This window comes from Grus americana, chromosome 18 (assembly GCF_028858705.1).
Source record: "Grus americana isolate bGruAme1 chromosome 18, bGruAme1.mat, whole genome shotgun sequence".
NCBI classification, from domain to species: domain Eukaryota; kingdom Metazoa; phylum Chordata; class Aves; order Gruiformes; family Gruidae; genus Grus; species Grus americana.
Genome location: NC_072869.1, coordinates 5,603,331 through 5,621,727, shown reverse-complemented (window position 1 = coordinate 5,621,727; position 18,397 = coordinate 5,603,331). Strand labels below are relative to the sequence as shown.

General features: G+C 43.7%; 3 protein-coding genes across 8 annotated transcripts in view; 2 read left to right on the top strand and 1 right to left on the bottom strand.

Moving 5' to 3' along the window:
* Positions 1-9,248, top strand: part of TOM1L1 (target of myb1 like 1 membrane trafficking protein) — a 28,155-nt gene extending 18,907 nt beyond the window's left edge. For 2 of the 4 annotated variants that reach the window (XM_054846484.1, XM_054846483.1), the window contains exons 10-15: positions 3,283-3,400; positions 4,282-4,378; positions 4,864-4,924; positions 5,769-5,856; positions 6,146-6,218; positions 8,192-9,248. In XM_054846484.1, the coding sequence (XP_054702459.1) occupies positions 3,283-3,400; positions 4,282-4,378; positions 4,864-4,924; positions 5,769-5,856; positions 6,146-6,218; positions 8,192-8,255 (501 nt within the window). In that variant the 3' untranslated portion in view covers positions 8,256-9,248. The remainder of the gene's footprint in view (positions 1-3,282; positions 3,401-4,281; positions 4,379-4,863; positions 4,925-5,768; positions 5,857-6,145; positions 6,219-8,191) is intronic. The other 2 variants (XM_054846485.1, XM_054846486.1) reach the window with 2 other exon arrangements.
* A 999-nt stretch (positions 9,249-10,247) lies between these two features.
* Positions 10,248-14,360, bottom strand: LOC129214586 (cytochrome c oxidase assembly protein COX11, mitochondrial). The gene is made up of 4 exons (XM_054846487.1): positions 13,999-14,360; positions 13,717-13,872; positions 12,324-12,449; positions 10,248-11,812 (listed from the first exon to the last, which is right to left on the bottom strand). Exons 1-4 carry the CDS (start codon positions 14,356-14,358, stop codon positions 11,630-11,632), a joined length of 825 nt encoding a protein of 274 aa, XP_054702462.1. The 5' UTR covers positions 14,359-14,360; the 3' UTR covers positions 10,248-11,629.
* Positions 14,361-14,601: 241 nt separating this feature from the next.
* Positions 14,602-18,397, top strand: part of STXBP4 (syntaxin binding protein 4) — a 74,622-nt gene continuing 70,826 nt past the window's right edge. For 2 of the 3 annotated variants that reach the window (XM_054846481.1, XM_054846482.1), the window contains exons 1-2: positions 14,627-15,353; positions 16,596-16,718. In XM_054846481.1, the coding sequence (XP_054702456.1) occupies positions 16,681-16,718 (38 nt within the window). In that variant the 5' untranslated portion in view covers positions 14,627-15,353; positions 16,596-16,680. Of the gene's footprint in view, positions 15,354-16,595; positions 16,719-18,397 lie in introns of all 3 variants that reach the window. The other variant, XM_054846480.1, reaches the window with a different exon arrangement.

Genomic DNA, 18,397 nt, shown 5'->3' with positions numbered 1-18,397 from the left:
TTTAAATTGATTGATAATTATGGTTGTAATTATATTGCCCAAAGTAGTTTTGCACATGTTTCAGCTTCTGCTAAGCCATAATTGTGTAGTCATCTCAAACTCAATATGAAAATGACTGCATTGTTGTGTTGGGTTTGCGTGGCAGGGTGGACACTGGTGCACAGTGTACCTTACTGCCATCAAACTATGAAGGGGTGGAACCGATATCTATTTCTGGTGTGACGGGGGGATCCCAACAGTTGACTCTGTTGGAAGCTGAAGTAAGTCTAACTGGGAATGAGTGGCAAAAGCACCCCATTGTGACTGGGCCAGAGGCTCCCTGCATCCTGGGCATAGATTACCTCCGGAAAGGGTATTTCAAAGATCCAAAAGGCTACCGGTGGGCTTTTGGAATAGCTGCTTTGGAAGCGGAGGAAATTGAACCATTGTCTAGTTTGCCCGGTCTCTCGGAGGAACCTTCTGTTGTAGGGTTGCTGAGGGTTGAAGAGCAACAGGTGCCGATTGCTACCACAACTGTGCACCGGCGGCAATACCGCACCAACAGAGACTCCCTGGTTCCCATCCACGAGCTAATTCATCAACTGGAGGGTCAGGGAGTGATCAGCAGAACCCGCTCAGCCTTTAACAGTCCCATATGGCCAGTGCGGAAGTCCAACGGAGAGTGGAGGCTGACGGTAGACTATCGTGGCCTGAATGAAGTCACACCGCCAATGAGTGCTGCTGTGCCAGACATGCTGGAGCTTCAATATGAACTGGAGTCAAAGGCAGCCAAATGGTATGCCACAATTGATATAGCTAATGCGTTTTTCTCGATCCCTTTGGCAGCAGAGTGCAGGCCACAGTTTGCCTTCACTTGGAGGGGCGTCCAGTACACCTGGAATCGACTGCCCCAGGGGTGGAAACACAGCCCCACCATTTGCCGTGGACTGATCCAGACTGCACTAGAAAAGGGTGAAGCCCCAGAGCACCTGCAATACATTGATGACATCATTGTATGGGGCAACTCAGCAGAGGAAGTTTCTGAGAAAGGGAAGAAAATAATCCAAATCCTGCTGCAGGCTGGCTTTGCCATAAAACGAAGTAAGGTGAAGGGGCCTGCGCAGGAAATCCAGTTTTTAGGAATAAGGTGGCATGATGGGCGGCATCAGATCCCAATGGATATTATCAACAAAATAGCAGCCATGTCTCCACCAACCAACAAAAAGGAGAGACAGGCTTTCTTAGGTGTTGTGGGTTTCTGGAGAATGCACATTCCGAATTACAGTCTAATAGTAAGCCCTCTCTACCACGTAACCCGGAAGAAGAATGATTTTAAATGGGGCCCTGAGCAACGACAAGCTTTTGAACAAATTAAACAGGAAATAGTTCATGCCGTAGCTCTTGGGCCAGTCCGGGCAGGCAAAAAGGACTGTGGTGGGTTGACCCTGGCTGAAGGCCAGGTGCCCACCAGAGCCGCTCTCTCACTCCCCTCATTCACCAAACGGGAGAAAAGGCATAACAAAATGCTTGTAGGTCGAGATAAGGACAGGGAGAGATCACTCGCTAATTATCGTCACGAGCAAAACAGACCAAACTTAGAGAGGGAATTCATCTAATTTATTACTAGGCAAAACAGAGTAGAGGAATGAGAAAATAAAATCAACTCTTAAAACACTTCCCCCCACCCCTCCCATCTTCCCGGGCTCAACTTCACTCCCGGCTTCAACCTTCCCCCCCTCAGCGGCACAGGGGGACGGGGAGTGGGGGTTACGGTCAGTTCATCTCACGGTGTTTCTGCCGCTTCTTCATCCTCAGGGGGAGGACTCCTCTCATCGTTCCCCTGCTCCAGCATGGAGTGCCTCTCACGGGGTGCAGACCTTCAGGAGCAAACTGCTCCAGCGTGGGGTCCCCCACGGGGTCACAAGTCCTGCCAGCAAACCTGCCCTGGCGTGGGCTCCCCTCTCCACGGGTCCACCGGTCCGGCCTGGAACTTGCTCCAGCGTGGGCTTCCCACGGGCCACAGCCTCCTTCAGGTGCCTCCACCTGCTCCGGCGTGGGGTCCTCCACGGGCTGCAGGTGGAATCGCTACACCCCCTCATCCTTCCTCCATGGGCTGCAGGGGGACAGCCTGCTTCACCATGGCCTTCACCACGGGCTGCAGGGGGATCTCTGCTCCGGCGCCTGGAGCTCCTCCTCCCCCTCCATCTGCACTGACCTTGGTGTCTGCAGAGTTTCTTACATCTTCTCACTCCTCTCTCTGGCTGCAAAGGCTCTCTCTCTAAGTGTTTTTCTACTTCTTAAATATGTTATCACAGAGGTGCTGATTGGCTTGGCCTTGGCCAGCGGCGGGCCCGTCTTGGAGCCGGCTGGCATTGGCTCTATCAGACACAGGGGGAGCTTCTAGCAGCTTCTCACAGAAGCCACCCCTGTAGCCCCCCCGCCACCAAAACCCTGTCACACAAACCCAACACAATTGTGAATGCTGAAATACAGCTGACAATTATTAAAAAAAGGTAGAAGACGATCTTGTTTTCCTTGAAAAGCCGCTATTACTGCATTCTGGTTATGTAGGTGGATGGTTTTGCTTGATGGAGGTACTGTTGGATTAGATAATAGTCCAAATGTAGTCTGTGCATTTTTATATTATTCAGGAGTCTCCAGGTTTAAAATGCATTATCTTTTTTTTAATCTGATGTGACCAAACCCTTATGATTCAAGCATGTGATTTTATTAAAATCTTTCATTGGCTATGTTTTTAAATCTATCACATGCACAGGAGAAACAAAGGGAACTCTTTTCTGTGTCCTAGGAAACGTTGTGATTTTGAATTTTTCTTATCTAAAACAGAACCAGGGGGGAAAAAAAATCAATCTCCTAAGTATATATCAAATCTCAATAACACAAATAAGTAGCATGAAAATAATTGTACAGGATCAATCAGAAGATCAATATTAAACGTGTAGCTAAACAAGCTCATGATTGCTTTTTAGAATTGAGTCTGTTCTATTTCCTACTTCAGGATCATTTTCCTTAATTTTTTTGAAATAGCAACCTTGCTGAAACTGATCTTTTCTAGAAAGTATATTTTGTTTCATCAGCTATCTTTCACACATGCACACACAAAAAAATAATCCTGGTTGTGTCTCATACTTGCCAATTTTTAATATTATGATTTTAAAAGTTTATATTCTGTGAAAATAGCAATTTGTTTAAAAACATATATTTTACCATTTTTTAAAAAAACACAAACAAACAAAACATACAGAAAACCCCAAACAACTCTGTTCCTTTTCAAATGTTAAGCTGTACAGGAAACAGCCATCTGCTCCCTCAAGTGATCTACTTGACCTCTCCATAGACTCTCCATCTCCTATGTCAACAGTGGTGCAGACTGACTCTGCAGTGTCTCCTTCAGGCCTGAGTAAGTGATGGATGCAGTTTCCCTCCCTGTCTGGTTTCCTAAAGCAAACCAACAAGAGCTTAGTGGAGGAATCAAGAGGTTCCTTGTAAGAAAGAAAACAAAGATACTCCTGAATTTTAAGGATGCCCCTTAAATCTCCTTAAAAGGAGAACTGATGTGTGTACATAAGGAAAAAACTGTAAGATAGTATAAGGTTCCCTGTAATTTGTTTACAGTGGAAACAGTAATCTCTTTCCCCCATTACATAAATTTGGCCAGTAGAACATGCTCTGGTTTTTATTACAATGAAGCCTGTAAAACAGTCTGGTAGTTGCTTGCTCTGTAGGCTTGGAAGAAAGAAACAGGCTTTTCTCATACCCTCTTGATGCCCTAAGTTTTATCAGGAGGCATTTGGTGTTAGAAACAGTTCACTTTGAGAAAGGTACACATCTCCTCTAACTCTAGATTACTTTCTTTAATAGTCAGAGGAGTGAGTAAAGCTCCTAACTTTGGTACCCTGAATTACTGTTTGCAGAAGCCCCTCTTTTATCCACTCCAGGGGACTCCGTATACTGAAGTTAAAGGTGTGAATGTCCCCCAGGAGTAAATGCCTATGATTCCATTTCAATCTTTTAGAAATAGTGAAAGGAGTTTTAATTGGTATCTACCATGTATAGCACTACTGATGTTGTTCTGACATTTTAAGGAGATAAATATATTGCATCTAATACCTTCTCAGAGCTATTAGAATTTTGCCTTTCATGTGATAAATAGCAATTTGTTTCAGACTCTTTTTATATGCCTTCCAAACAAAACTTTACCCTTTCAATGCTTATAGTACAAGGAATTAAAATTTGCTTAATAATGTTTAAATGATCATTAATTATCGCTTTGAATTTCAGATTGCATATCTGCACACCCTGAAGATAAAAGCAAGCATCATCCATCAATTTATCCACAGCTAGATTTAGCAACTACTACAAGAGCTCAGCAGTTCCCGTGAGTAGTCTCTTATCAAGAAATGGTAACAGATAACAGATCTTCAGAGGTATTAGAACTCTGTAATTCTCCTAATGAGTTTATAGAAAGCTCTGAGAACGCAGATTTACTACTTTTACACGTTAGTCGAATAAAACAAGTGGAAACTACCTGTGTGCTAGACATTGCTTAACATGCTTAAAAATACATTACGATGCACTACTGTAGACATAAATGTATCTCAACAGTCAAAACATACTTGAGATATATATGACTTTCTGCTTGAGTGTTGTCAATGCTGCAGTGAAAGGGAGAAACAGATTAATTTTGCAGGTCAGTAATAAGAGTTTAAGATAGGAGAGGTATCCTTGTAACTGGCCCGCCTGCCCATGCTGCTTTCAGTTGTGATATAAGGTAAAGACAGACCAGCAAAAAAATAACATAACAATCAGAATATACAGTTTTGATAGTTTCTCAGTTACTTTCAATGTATTACTCTCTCCTAGATTTGCAACTGAAGCACAAAACAATAGTGTAAGCAACCCAGCTGGACATTCATATAGCAATGTGAGTAACAGTCATGCTCAGAATAATCATTCTTTGCTGGCAACTGTCAAAATGTTTGGATTTACCCCGACTACTGTCCAAATGGGATACAAAGATCTGTTCTGTGGCCCTTCTCCATACATCAGGGAACACTTTGTGTTTGGTCACCAGGCCGACTTTCCTCTTTTGATACCACAGATGCTAATATGAAAGCATATTTTCTTGGGTCCAGCACAATCTCAGGGGAGTTGGCAGAAAGCAGTTGCTCTATTTATTTGTATTTAACCTGCTGCTGTGTGAAGCAAGCTAAGATCTCCTCCTGCTGCCATTATGTTACTTTGATGTATTTCCTATCAAATAAGATATTAAAACAAAAAAAGCACAACCCACCAAACAACCCAAACACTTAAAAACCAAGTACAGTGTAGGACAAATGGCATATGCTGCAGGCAAAACACCTGTGACAGAAGGAATGCAAAGAATGTGAAGGGGCTTTCAGGTAATGTTATGGATTTGAATGCTATTCTATGGTAGGCAGTTTGAAATAGAAAAGATGAGAAGCAGCCCCCAAACACACATACGTATTCCCTATTTTAAACCGCAAGTAAAGGTATCTGTATTGTGAATACTGCGGTCTTTGAGTCTGTGTAGTGTAACAAATTATACAGAAGTGATAGAAATGTGCTGTAGGTAACACTGAAAGATGTTTTGAACTTTGTGTGGAGAATGGAGATTAATTAGGTTGATAACTGTTGGCCTTAGAATCTACCTGCTGTAGTCTGAGAGTCTAAAGATACAGTCAGCAGTTATATACGTTAAGTCAAACCAGTTCTCATAGAACAATCTGTTTTCTTGATGTCCTTAGTTGGCGACTCTTTTGAGCCCAGTGCCTCTGAATCCAGTAAATCTGCAGACTGGACATACTGCATCATTAAATGCACTGTCACCAGCAGGTAATAAATACCGCAGACCATCTAACTGTCATGGAGATATATTTTTCTTGTTAGAACTTAAGGGATTTACATGTCTGCTAAAGACTAGGAACAGTAACAATCATTGACAAAATCTTATATTGCTCATGGCTTCTCATAGGCATGTCTGTCTGTTCTAGCATTTGAAGCAACTAGATACATAGGAGATAATCTGCTACTTTCAGGAAGATACAAAAAAAGTAACATGCAGTAAGCATGCTTTTCATGTACATTTAAATCTGGATTTATCTGCCTGTCTTTTATTCTTCAGCTGCATCAAAGAACAAGTCACAATCACCTCATTACTACGAGATAATGGAATTTGATCCATTGGCTCCCACTGAGTGAGTAACTTAAAATAGATAGTATACAGTTCTCTTAGAAGCGTTCTTGCCTTTGGCATCTGAGATGGCTTTTTCTTCTGAGTTAGAAAACAAACTGTACTATTTAGACTGACTTAGCCGACCAGCTGGATCGCCAGTGTAAATGAGTGGTTGCATTTTGTACGTTTTCATCCAATATTTCTGGCATAACCAGAAAATAAATTCCTGTAGCGTGTTCATTGAACAGCATCTGTAAAAATAGTGGAGTAATGCTGTGTTAAAAATGATCTACTAAAATCCTATCCAGTGATATGAAAAGGTGAATAAAACATGGTAAGGGTCCTGGTGCAGGAAGCTGATTGACGCTTCAACACAGGTAGTTCTGGAGCAAGGTAACCAAAGTAATTCGTGTTCACAGCAATTGTGATTTTTAAGAATGTTGTTGTACTGCATATCGAGAAAATCCTCAATTTAAATATAAGCTACAAGAGGGAATGGATGCTTGGACTCTCCAGAGGGCCAAATAGTCAGAAAACTAATATGAAACTAAATGGATAGCAGAACTCTCCTCTCTACCAGTAAATTGCCAAAAAATTTGAGCCATCTACACGAAACTTATTTCTGAGGAACCACCAAATTCTGAAGTAGAAAAATTTCAACAAAGCTTTAGTTTTTTGGGGTTTTTCTTAACTAGTGCAGTAATTGTATGCCACATGGTATGCTGGCCACTTGTCTTTTGCAGTCCTGTTCCCAAACTTATTTCGTCAAAAGCGACAATGTCCAGAGGTACCTCATTAAATGTATAATCACAGACATACCACAGGATTGGATCTTTGTTTCCATGGAAACCAGGGCATCCTGCCTGTGTTGGGTTTGCGTGGCAAGGTTTTGGTAGCGGGGGGGCTACAGGGGTGGCTTCTGTGAGAAGCTGCTAGAAGCTCCCCCTGTGTCTGACAGAGCCAATGCCAGCCGGCTCCAAGACGGGCCCGCCGCTGGCCAAGGCCAAGCCAATCAGCACCTCTGTGATAACATATTTAAGAAGAAGAAAAACACTTAGAGAGAGAGAGAGCTTTTGCAGCCGGAGAGAGGAGTGAGAAGATGTAAGAAACTCTGCAGACACCAAGGTCAGTGCAGATGGAGGGGGAGGAGGAGCTCCAGGCGTCGGAGCAGAGATCCCCCTGCAGCCCGTGGTGAAGGCCATGGTGAAGCAGGCTGTCCCCCTGCAGCCCATGGAGGAAGGATGAGGGGGTGTAGCGATTCCACCTGCAGCCCGTGGAGGACCCCATGCCGGAGCAGGTGGAGGCACCTGAAGGAGGCTGCGGCCCGTGGGAAGCCCACGCTGGAGCAAGTTCCAGGCCGGACCGGTGGACCCGTGAAGAGGGGAGCCCACGCCAGGGCAGGTTTGCTGGCAGGACTTGTGACCCCGTGGGGGACCCCACGCTGGAGCAGTTTGCTCCTGAAGGTCTGCACCCCGTGAGAGGCACTCCATGCTGGAGCAGGGGAACGATGAGAGGAGTCCTCCCCCTGAGGATGAAGAAGCGGCAGAAACACCGTGAGATGAACTGACCGTAACCCCCACTCCCCGTCCCCCTGTGCCGCTGAGGGGGGGAAGGTTGAAGCTGGGAGTGAAGTTGAGCCCGGGAAGATGGGAGGGGTGGGGGGAAGTGTTTTAAGAGTTGATTTTATTTTCTCATTCCTCTACTCTGTTTTTCTTGTGACAACAATTAGCGAGTGATCTCTCCCTGTCCTTATCTTGACCTACAAGCATTTCGTTATGCCTTTTCTCCCCTGTTTGGTGAATGAGGGGAGTGAGAGAGCGGCTCTGGTGGGCACCTGGCCCCCAGCCAGGCTCAACCCACCACACTGCCACTGATGCTGCTCTCTTAGGCAAACACAATAAACTCTTGGCAGTTTGTGCTTGAGCAGGATTTCATTGATGCCTTTTGTCAAAATGAAACAACTGTGATGTGGGACTCGCCCTGTTCTTCTTTCAGAGCTATTTATGAAGAAATTGATGTCGTGCTGAAGACAGAAGTTAAAAAGAACACAGAATGCTGAAGGTGGAGGTGAAGTCTTTTACTGAACGCACGTTATTCTCTGATGCTGGTACTGCGCAGTGCTTCCTATAATGTACAACTGAATAACAGAACAGGTTTTGTATTTTGGCACAACAAACAATAAGTATTGGAATACGAAGCTGTGTGGAAGCTGAAGGGTTACTTGGATCTACACCTAAATGTTCAACTGTCTATTCTTCAAAGTTACTTGCGTGATTATTTTCAAAGTACTTTGGATGCCTTTAAAATACGATTTCCAAATTCACCTGCGTATGTAGTTAACACTTGACACCTGACACAAGTAAACAAAAAGGACTGTTGCAACTATAGAAGAAAGTTTTTCTTCCAAGTTAACTGTTCCTTTGTATTGCTTTGCCCATTTATGCAGCAAACAAAACTGAACATTATGTTTACAGAAACTGCAGAATCCAGTTTCTATTTTGGCCTCATTGTTGTCTGTTAGTTTCCCTAGAAATTTATAAGGGGCTTTTGATATGTAGTACTTTTCTAAAATTGGGCCTCTTGATAGATGTCTGAAGACATGCGGTGTTACTTTCCTACATTCATATGCTGAGAACAGATTTTGTTTTCTTCCTCAAAGCCCACAATATAGTTGGATTTTTGTTTTGGTAAGAACCTGAGCTGGGACATGAGGTGCTGTCATCCATGCCGAACAGAACAGAAAAACCCCTGCTTGTTCCATTGCTGCTGCTGCTGCTTTTATTTACTCAGTAAATATTGGAGGGGGATCAATCATTTCTTTCCATGCTCCTGCCCTGCAGAGATTGCTGTTCTGGTGAAGGAGAAAATAATCATCTACAATGCAGATGAGCAATAGTTATCCATTTATTGTAACCAAGTTGTTTAGCCCTGTTAATAAGTTTTATCTTTTACTAAGTGCCTTATCTATTTTAATGCTAAATGTAAATGGTGCACTTTAACAGGTATAGTTCTCTGAATTTATAACTGATATAAAATTTGAGAACTCAGTTCATGTTCATAGCTGATAAGCTATTTTTTTGTGAAATACTACATTTTAAATGTTCATTATGTTAACTGTTTAAGTGATAAGAAGTTCTTAGTCTGTTATGCAATTTTTGTAGCATAAAATTCCAAATAAAAGCAAACACTTACTGAGAAGTTACCCCTATTACTTCTGAGTTTTTAACCAGATGACACATGCATTCCATGAAATACCAAATGTAGATAGTATTGGAAGTATTTGAGAGTGAACCTATGGCGTTTCATTGCATGGTTAGCAGTTTTGCAGTTTGCTGTAGGACCATTAGAACACCTTCTATCAAAAACACAACCTTCAAGAAGTTTGGGGTTTTTTGTAAGCAGAGATGAAGAGGTAAGCTGCTTTATTATTTTTCTTGTATTATTTGCAATGGTCTGGACAGCAGCCTGAGAAAACTGCTGGAAACAGGATTTGAAGTGGACCGATTTTTCTCCCTACAGCTCAGCTATATTGTTAAACCCTAGCACACTGAAGCGTGACAAATTAAAATAGGCTATTTCAGTATGGTAATCCATAATAGATGATTGCGAATTGAACTTTTCCATATTTAGAGAAGCAAAATGGTCACAGACAGAGGAAAGCTCTGAAGGGAACTAGCTAACCACTGAGGTTAGAGAGCTTGTTTTATGGTTGGAATGTGCACAGCATCTGTGCAAACTTGAGCTTCCAACCTCACATTTTTATTAAACTGGCACTTGCCAAGGGGATATTTTTTTCTTCTGAAGCATGTGGCCAGAATAAAGCACTGTGTGAAGAACTCCCGTTGCCAGTTCAACTTTCAAAAAGACAGTGGACTAAAGACAACCCAGGTAAGATTTTTTTTTTTTTCCCCTCTAGCCTGGATTCAAAGATTTGTCTTGATTTGCCCCCCACCCCAGCATAACTGGAATTACAGATCTTCATACAGATGTATTTCACTTGTGTGGGTTCCACATGTTCTGCTGGATAAAATGCATTAGAGAGATGAAAGAATGAAAAGTTTTAGAACTTTAATAAATACACAGTGAAGACCTGACATGAATGTCTTCCAGAAATTATTTAACCACCACATATAATTGGTACAGTAATGCACTTCAAAGGTAGCATCCATTTATTTTCAAAAAAGCACTTCTTAAATTATGGTATGCAAACATAACTGAGACTAACTGGAAGTTATTTCTGATGTACCCATTACCTTTTTAGAGTCCAAACAAACCAACATTAGTTTTGCTTTGTTAATGTCATCTGCTGAAAGGGGTAGAAAGAACTGGCCTAGCAGATGAGATCCTGGGCTAAGATGAATTCCTGTCTGAAAACGAGCAGGTCACTTAAACTTGCTCTGCAACTCGCTCCTCACTTGCTAAGCTATGATAAAGTGTTATTATCCTTACCCCACAGATAATAATCAAAAGTTACATAAATAGAGGCTTACGTGTTCTGATGGTAAACAGAGCACCCAGGAGTACCTCTGAACAACTGACAGGCTTCTGGGCAGGCTTTGTCAGACTTCACCTCTGAATGGGGTTGGGTTCCTTTGGGTTTTGAGGGGATTCCTATGCTGTTAACTTAGCCTGCAGTTTAGAGCAGTTGTTTATGTACCGCCCTTTCCTCCAAAGCATTTCACAAATAAGCCAAGTTTGTCTCTGTGTAGAGGTGCCCAGTGCACAGCCCTCTGTGGAGTGAAAGAGCGGTCATCAGCAGTGCAGGTATTTTAAATGAGTTGAACGTGATATCAAAGTTTGAAGATGGTATTTCTAAATGGAAACCTAACCACAGATTTGATGTGCTCACATTTAAATTCCTGTTCCTCATTCAAATGATAACAGTGTGAGAGCAGTCTGCTCTTACCAAATAAATTACTGATTCAGTATAATTCGAGAGGGTGCATAATCTTCTGAATCACTGTACCCTCCTGTGCCATGGGAGGGTTACATAGCACTAGTCTAACTTTGTTTAGTTTTGAGATTTCATGAACCGATTACCTGGTTCTACCTGTCTATAAAGTAGCTTACATGGAAGATATTCTTCAGAGCCAGCAATGCAATTTTAGATGCTTAAACTGATTTGTTCCTCTGTATTTAAATGAATATTTCAATTTATACTTGGGTTCAAAACTTTGCCTCGCAGTACTCCGATAACATGTATCATCTTATAAAAAGATACTTTGAGAAAACCCTCTGTCTTCCAGGAACAGCATGTGCCCTTCTACTGTCTGATGAAGAAATACTATTCCTAAGAAATAATATTCCAACTACATTTTTTGTTTTGTTTTTTAAATAGAAATACACAGTACTTGTGCAGTTTTTCCTTCCATGGAAAAAGGTTTCAAAACTGGCAGTCAGGTAGCAGAAGTCCAACTGTGTATGGATTGTCCATTACTGATATCCAGGAAGAGGTAACTTCTGTCCTTCCTTTGCTTCAAAAAAAGTGTAAGAGAGGGTGATCAAATCAACTTTAGCCATTTTAGGGTCCTCTACAAATTCTGGATCAATGTAGAAAAAGACAGGCATGTCAACTTCCTCTTGAGGATTTAGCCACTGTTCTTCAAAACAAAAACACTGCATGGGGGAGAAAAAAAACAAGCAACAATTAGACAATAGCAGCTATGGTAAAGTTTATCTCAGCCCATGAGATAAAGCTTCATCTTTTAAAATCGACTCTCATTCCCTCTACCTCCCTAAAATCCTGGGAAGAATCAACCATATGAGCAACAAGACAGCAATTCTGTTCCTGTTGAGTTACAAGGGGAAAAAAAAATAGCTTTTAATTGAAGTGTCCAAACATGGAAATTGGTGAGGCTAGCTCACATTGTTACCACCTGCCCTCAATGTCAGCTGTACTAAATATCCCGTATTTGGGAACCGCTCTAATTAGACATGTACTGCAGCTTGTTATGAAGACAGTAAGGCTAAGAATGAACTCATGCAGTCATTTGAAAAAAATCAAGGTATTTTCTCAAAATGTTGGCATGCCAAGAATGGTATCCAGGATTAAAATGAGAAATAATTTATGGATAACAATTCTCATTCATGTAAAGGAAAATGTAATCTTTGCTTTGTTCACACTTACTTGTATTTTATTGAAATACTGTCCTGCTTCAAAGGGTATTACATTGTAGGTAGAGATTCCAACTATTGGTTTGTCAGTAGGATTTTTTGCTTTATAAAATGCCAGTGCAGTCTCTCCAGGTACCACCTGTATAAAGTAATTGCACAGTGATTTTTAATCCACTGCAGCCCTTCACCCCTCAGAGTTCTTTAGACTTTAGCTAGAATGAGTTCATTTTCTCTTTTGCTATTTCAAGTTGGTTACTTCACTATTTCACAGATGTTTTGCTTACAGACAATTCACCCCCATTCAAAATTAAAAGCAGTAATAATGGTTTATTTGTGTTTTAAATCTTACCCAGTTTGTCACTCTGACTTCTGTTATTCTCAGCAGTTTAGCAGCATTTTTAAGGTTATCATTCTTTTAATACTGGACTCCTTAAGAAGCAGGATGCCTTTTGAGAGTTTTTAAGAATCATAGAATAGTTTGGGTTGGAAGGGACCTTCAGGATCATCTAATTCCAACCCCCTGCTGTGGGCAGGGACACCCTCCACTAGACCAGGTAGTCCAAAGCCTCATCCAACCTGGTCTTAAACACTTCCAGGGATGGGGCCTCCACAACCTCTCTGGGCAACCTGTTCCAGTGCCTCACCACTCTTAACAGTAAAGCTTTCCTTTCTAACATCTAATCTACATCGACCCTCCTTCAGGTTAAACCCATTACCCCTTGTCCTGTCACTACACTCCCTGATAAACAGTCCCTCACCATCTTTCCTGTAGGCCCCCTTCAGGTACTGGAAAGCTGCAATTAGATCTCCCTGGAGCTGCCTTTTCTCCAGGCTGAACTAATTATAATCAGTGAAGTTAGATTAAAATGTTTCTTTTTTTAAAAAAATAAAAGCAGTCCTATAAGGATAGGGGCAAGAAGGGAAAGTACTAGGGGAAAAGTCTAGCAAAACCCCACAGGTTTAGATACACAACTACACCACATATATATATGTATTTAAATATATATAAATATATATACACACACACTTTGTGGGGTATATACCATAAAGTGTGTGTGTGTATATATATAAAAATAAACTTTTAGTAGCAATCTTTTTTTGGTAGCTTGATGGGATGGCAGGGGAGCAACTGCACTTGAATCACACCATGGGAGGCAATAAAGCTCTGGCCTCTGGCAGAAGGAGACAGCAGCCCTGCCTTCCCAACCGGCATGAAAACGAAGTTGTGAACTGGAAGTCCTGCGGCAGCACCCAGCCTACCGCCTCCCAGCTCTGTGGTCTTCTGGGTCAGGGCCCAAATACGCGAATCAATGAATCTCCACGGTCGGGGAGCCAGGTGCCGGAGCCGCACGCTCAAACCTCCAGGCGTAAGCGGTCTGTGTGAGGGGCAAAACGGAGTCACTCACGTAGATTTCGCTCTGCTGGGGTTTGAAGTTCCACTGGATGCTGGAGTGCACGTCCGCGTTGAACGTGACCCTGATGACCCGGTCTCTCACGGGCTCCATGCTCTCGATCTGCTCGGAGCCGTGCCCCGCGCCCGTTGTTCCGCCCATGCCGGTGGCCTGGCAGAAAGGAAAGGCGGTGAGTGACCGCGGTGAGTGACCGCGCCGGCCCTGCCCGCGCCTCCAGCGTCCTCCGCGGGCGGGAAGGGGCCGGCAGCGGCGCCGGGCCGCGGGGCTCCCGGGTACCTGGCAGTAGAGGCGGTAGAGCGGCACGGCCGCGTAGGACATGCCCACCATGCCCACGGCGGCCGCGGCGATGTAGGCCACCGCCGACCGGTTCCGACGCCGCCATTCCTCCTCCTGCCTGCGGGTGAAGGGGTTGGAGCTCCGCAGCCCGCGGGACGCCCGCGGGGCCGGCGCCCGCCCGCCCGCCGCCGCCGCCCAGAGACCGTACCGAGCCGTCCCCTCCGGCCGCGGGGGCGCCCACCCGCCGACGCGGCACGGCCGGAGCAGGGCCCTGCCCAGCGCCAAGGCCCAGAAGGGGCCCGGCCCCCCGGACAGCCGCAGGGCCCCGCAGCGCGCCCAGCCCCGCCCGCACAGCCCCATGCCGCTACCGGCGCCGGGCGGGGCGCAGCTCTTCTCGCGAGATCGCGGCGGCGGGGTGAGTCCGCAGGTCACTCCGCCGCGCTGTCCCGCCTCCTCCCTGGGGCGCCGGGCTGCTGCACCTCAGCTCGCCCCGCCCTGCCGGCTGCCCGGCGCCCGTTCGTCGGCGTGAGGGGCAGCCGCCGTGCGCCGCCTTCCCGAGGAGGCGGTGGGGCTTGCGCTGGGGGGGCGGGCCGCCATCGCGCTGCTGAGGGGAGGGAGCGCTGCCGCTGAGGGGTCGCCCGTCGCTCACCTCTCAGAGCGGCGCTGAAGCGCGGGGGGGTTCTCGGCAGACCCCGCTGAGTGCTTCTCCCTCCCCAGCGGGACCGCTCGGGCGGTAGTTTGCGTATCGAGGTAACTGTCGCAGCCCTTGAGGTCGGCGGGTTTTCGCACCTCCGGGCTCTGCGGGGACGCTGCCGGGCTGGTGGCCGCGCCGGGCCCCCGCACCGCCGGGCATCGAGCGGGCTTTGTCCGAGCGCGGCCGGGCCGGTGCTGGGCGGCAGCGAGGCCACGCAAAAGTCTGCCAGAAGTGGGCTAACGTAGGGAGGCGCGGCGAGAGGGGCGATTATCGAAGCACCTCAGCGGGGTGAATGCGGAGGAGGAGTGCCGCGAGGGGCGGCGGGGCGGGGTGGCGCACACGAGGAGCCCCGGGATGTGAGCGCACGACCAAGCGCTGGTGAAGTCGCCTTGGTGTCCGTGCTCCTCACCTCGGCGTTGTGCTGTGCGCTGCTGCGAGGGTTTTGAACAGAGAGGAGGAGAGTTCATCCCTTTGTCTTCCTGCAGGTCTCACTGTTTTGTGGACACTGACACCGATTTTTTTTTTTTTTTCCCCCAGCGGTGCTTTGACTCGTGTTCCGTTTCCCCTCTTTGTGTACTCTTTTGGTTTTGTTTAGGTACAAATATTGACACGTTGTAGAGTGATTGAGCGCTGTTTGTAAACTGCAATAACTGCAGGACAGGTGGGTCAGACAAACACAAACAGAATCTTTCTTCCCATGCACTGTAACAAACTGCTGTAGCAGTGCTTGAATTGACTGCTTCAGAGCACTGCTCTGCTCTTGTGCTGGCTCCGGTAACGCATATCCCACAATGACTCAGGCAGCTCCTGATGCTGCTTCACTTTTGCATTTAGTTGCATTGAACAAGAGCATGATAAAGCCCAGAGTGAAGCAATATTGTGGCCTTTCCTCTGTATTTATGTGGCATTATTTTTGATCTGAAAACATTTACTGCAGGAAAATTTGTGGTATTCCAAAGTGAATTTAATACTTTTTTTTCATGCAAAAATACATAACCTGTTGAATTAATTGGTCAGTGTGTTTTTGCAGAGGCTGATCCTCTGCACTGAGGGAGCCTACTTTATTTTAGCCCAGGTTTGTAGTGCGTCACCAGTACTACCAGCACCTGTGGCCGTCTTTTGCCTGTGTGTTGTTCAGAGAACTCCTTGTCGCCCTTGTACCGTGCCTTAGGAGTAATATCTTTTCAGGTCCGTGGCCATGTGAGGGTTTAGCCATACAGCTCGTAATGTCAGGAAGATTTGCTACCGATACAAACAGATAGTTTTGCATTATTACCTTTTCAAATGATTGTAGCTCAATACGTTTAGGAGTGTATTTCTTGTTGACCTGTCGTATGCGCTAATAAAAATACCATGTGAATTACTGGTTTTTTGCTATCTTAGTGGTACGTTACGCCATTTTGCATGCGTTTTGGCCTATGTCTTACATACTTCACATGAGATTTCCATAGGTGCTGAATACTAGACAGTAAGTTAAAAAAAAAGTGAGAAAACAAGACACACAAAATACCTTATCATGTTCAAAATGGCATTGCCTCCCCAAGTAGCCTTTGCTGGAAAAAAAATTGAGATTCTGACTTTAGTAGTTAGATTACAATTCCAGGATAAAATAATGTCAGTTAGCTTTATTTTTTATAAGATTTTAATCACAGTGGGTTCAGGTTTACCCTAATTCCTACCTCATAAATTAAGAGGAAATTAGTATGTCAGATGTTTTGGTACAGTATACAGCGAAGTCTGCTTACTGGTTTCCTCTTCACCAAAGAAGTGTATCTCTTGTATCATGGAAGTTCTCTTTTCCCACTTGATTTCAGCTAGTCAGTAATAAATAAGAATTGTTGTCAGTGTCTGAAAATAAACATAGCCATCTAAATTTCAAAAAGCGGTTTCTCCTTTTTTACAGCGGTTATTATCCTGGTTACGAGCCAGTGCTTCATGTGTCAGAATTCTTCATTTTGAACTTTTATTAAACTAGTGCACCTAAGAAGATGTCCAGTACAGATCCCCTAACAAATTCAGATAAAAAGTAAGTACTTCCCCCCCCCCCCCCCAAGGAATACAATTACTGGATTGTAATACAAAATTCTTGCAGTTTCATGAGTAGGATCTTGCTTTGATGAAGTCTTAAAGAAAAATAACTTTGATATTGAAACAGTCTGAAGCAATGTCTTAGAAAAGCTGACACCAACACTAGGGAATTTACACATAAAGGGAAGAAATAGCTCTTAAGCTTTTCATTAAGTTAATCAGCACTTGATTCAGACTGGTTCTATAGAGATAAAACCATGCACAGAAATGCCTTAATGCTTCTGCAACTATGAAAACGTACTTGTAAGGTATATAGCAAATTACTTCCTTGTACATACAGGGTAACTACAGCAACATAAGGCGTTGTACAAAGTTTATGTGTTATAATGCATTACTTTTTCAGAATACTATGTCTGCGTGTCCTGAATGTTTTATACGTAGGGCTTTGGAACCATCTTATTTTTACCAGTGCCACGGGATATATAATGATAATTATATTCCTTCTATAAACCGTAATATTACCTACTTGAAAGTTAAAAGTTGGATCAGATTCTAAATGGCAAACTTGGATACGGTCGTGAAAATCGTAAGTGCAGACCCTTCCCAAACTGCTAAGTAGCCATGCCAATGCATGTCATCATCACCATAATTAAACACAGGCACAGACTGCTCTCGCTGGACTATCATGTTTGCTGTGCTTGTGCAATAGAATCCATCAAATAGTATTCAGAAGTATTGTGAAACAATTTATCATAGAGTTGGAATTATGGCACTTCATAAATAACTTGATTTTTTTTTTATAAAAAATCCACAAAACATTAAAAAAATTTACTTGCTTTATACTGGGAGCTGAAGAAGCAAACAGTCTGCTTTTCCAATGGAAACACAGGGTATGTAACACAAAGATCTTCAAAACAGCTACAGCTTGCTGCATTCATGTGGAAGGTATATTTTCTGAATAGTTGCTAAATCACTGTATTCCGAAGGCAATTTTTCACATAAGAGATGAGCATGAAAGATGCATGTAACTGCACTACAGCTGCATGATGATGGAAGACTATAATTTTCTATACTTATTTTTTTGGTGGGGGACAGTATCAATGCACAATGCTTCAAGAATGTACTTGGTTAGATGTTAATTGAGGTTTACCTAAACTTTAAATAATACCTTTCTTCTCTACACAAGGGTTTAGCCTCAAACCATTCATGCTTCTCCACAATTACCGTGTTGCTCAAGCTTTTTTTTTTTTCATGTAAAATGACATATATTTTCTTTTAATCTTTATGACCTAATCAGCAAAATGTATTTTGAATAATTAGTGGGTTTGGATAGATCAGAAGTGTTTGTTCGTGCTATATGATACAGCATTCTCTTGGCTGTGGTCCTTGGTATCATAATGAATTTTTACCTTTTAGGGTTAGCGAACCTGAAAGGCTACAGTTGCATAATTGACTTGTGTAGGATTTTTGTAAAAGACCTTTCTTTTATTTATAACAAAAAGATCTTATGAATCTTGCTTCCGAAGATTCTGCAAATCTTTTTGTCATCTGCTAAATTATTCTGTAATCCCTCTCAGCTGCTAAAGCATTACAAATCTTCCTTTGGGAAAGGTGAGTCATAATTAATAGTGTTGCCAGAACAGAGTATTTTACTAGGTGTTTGAAAACGAATCTTTG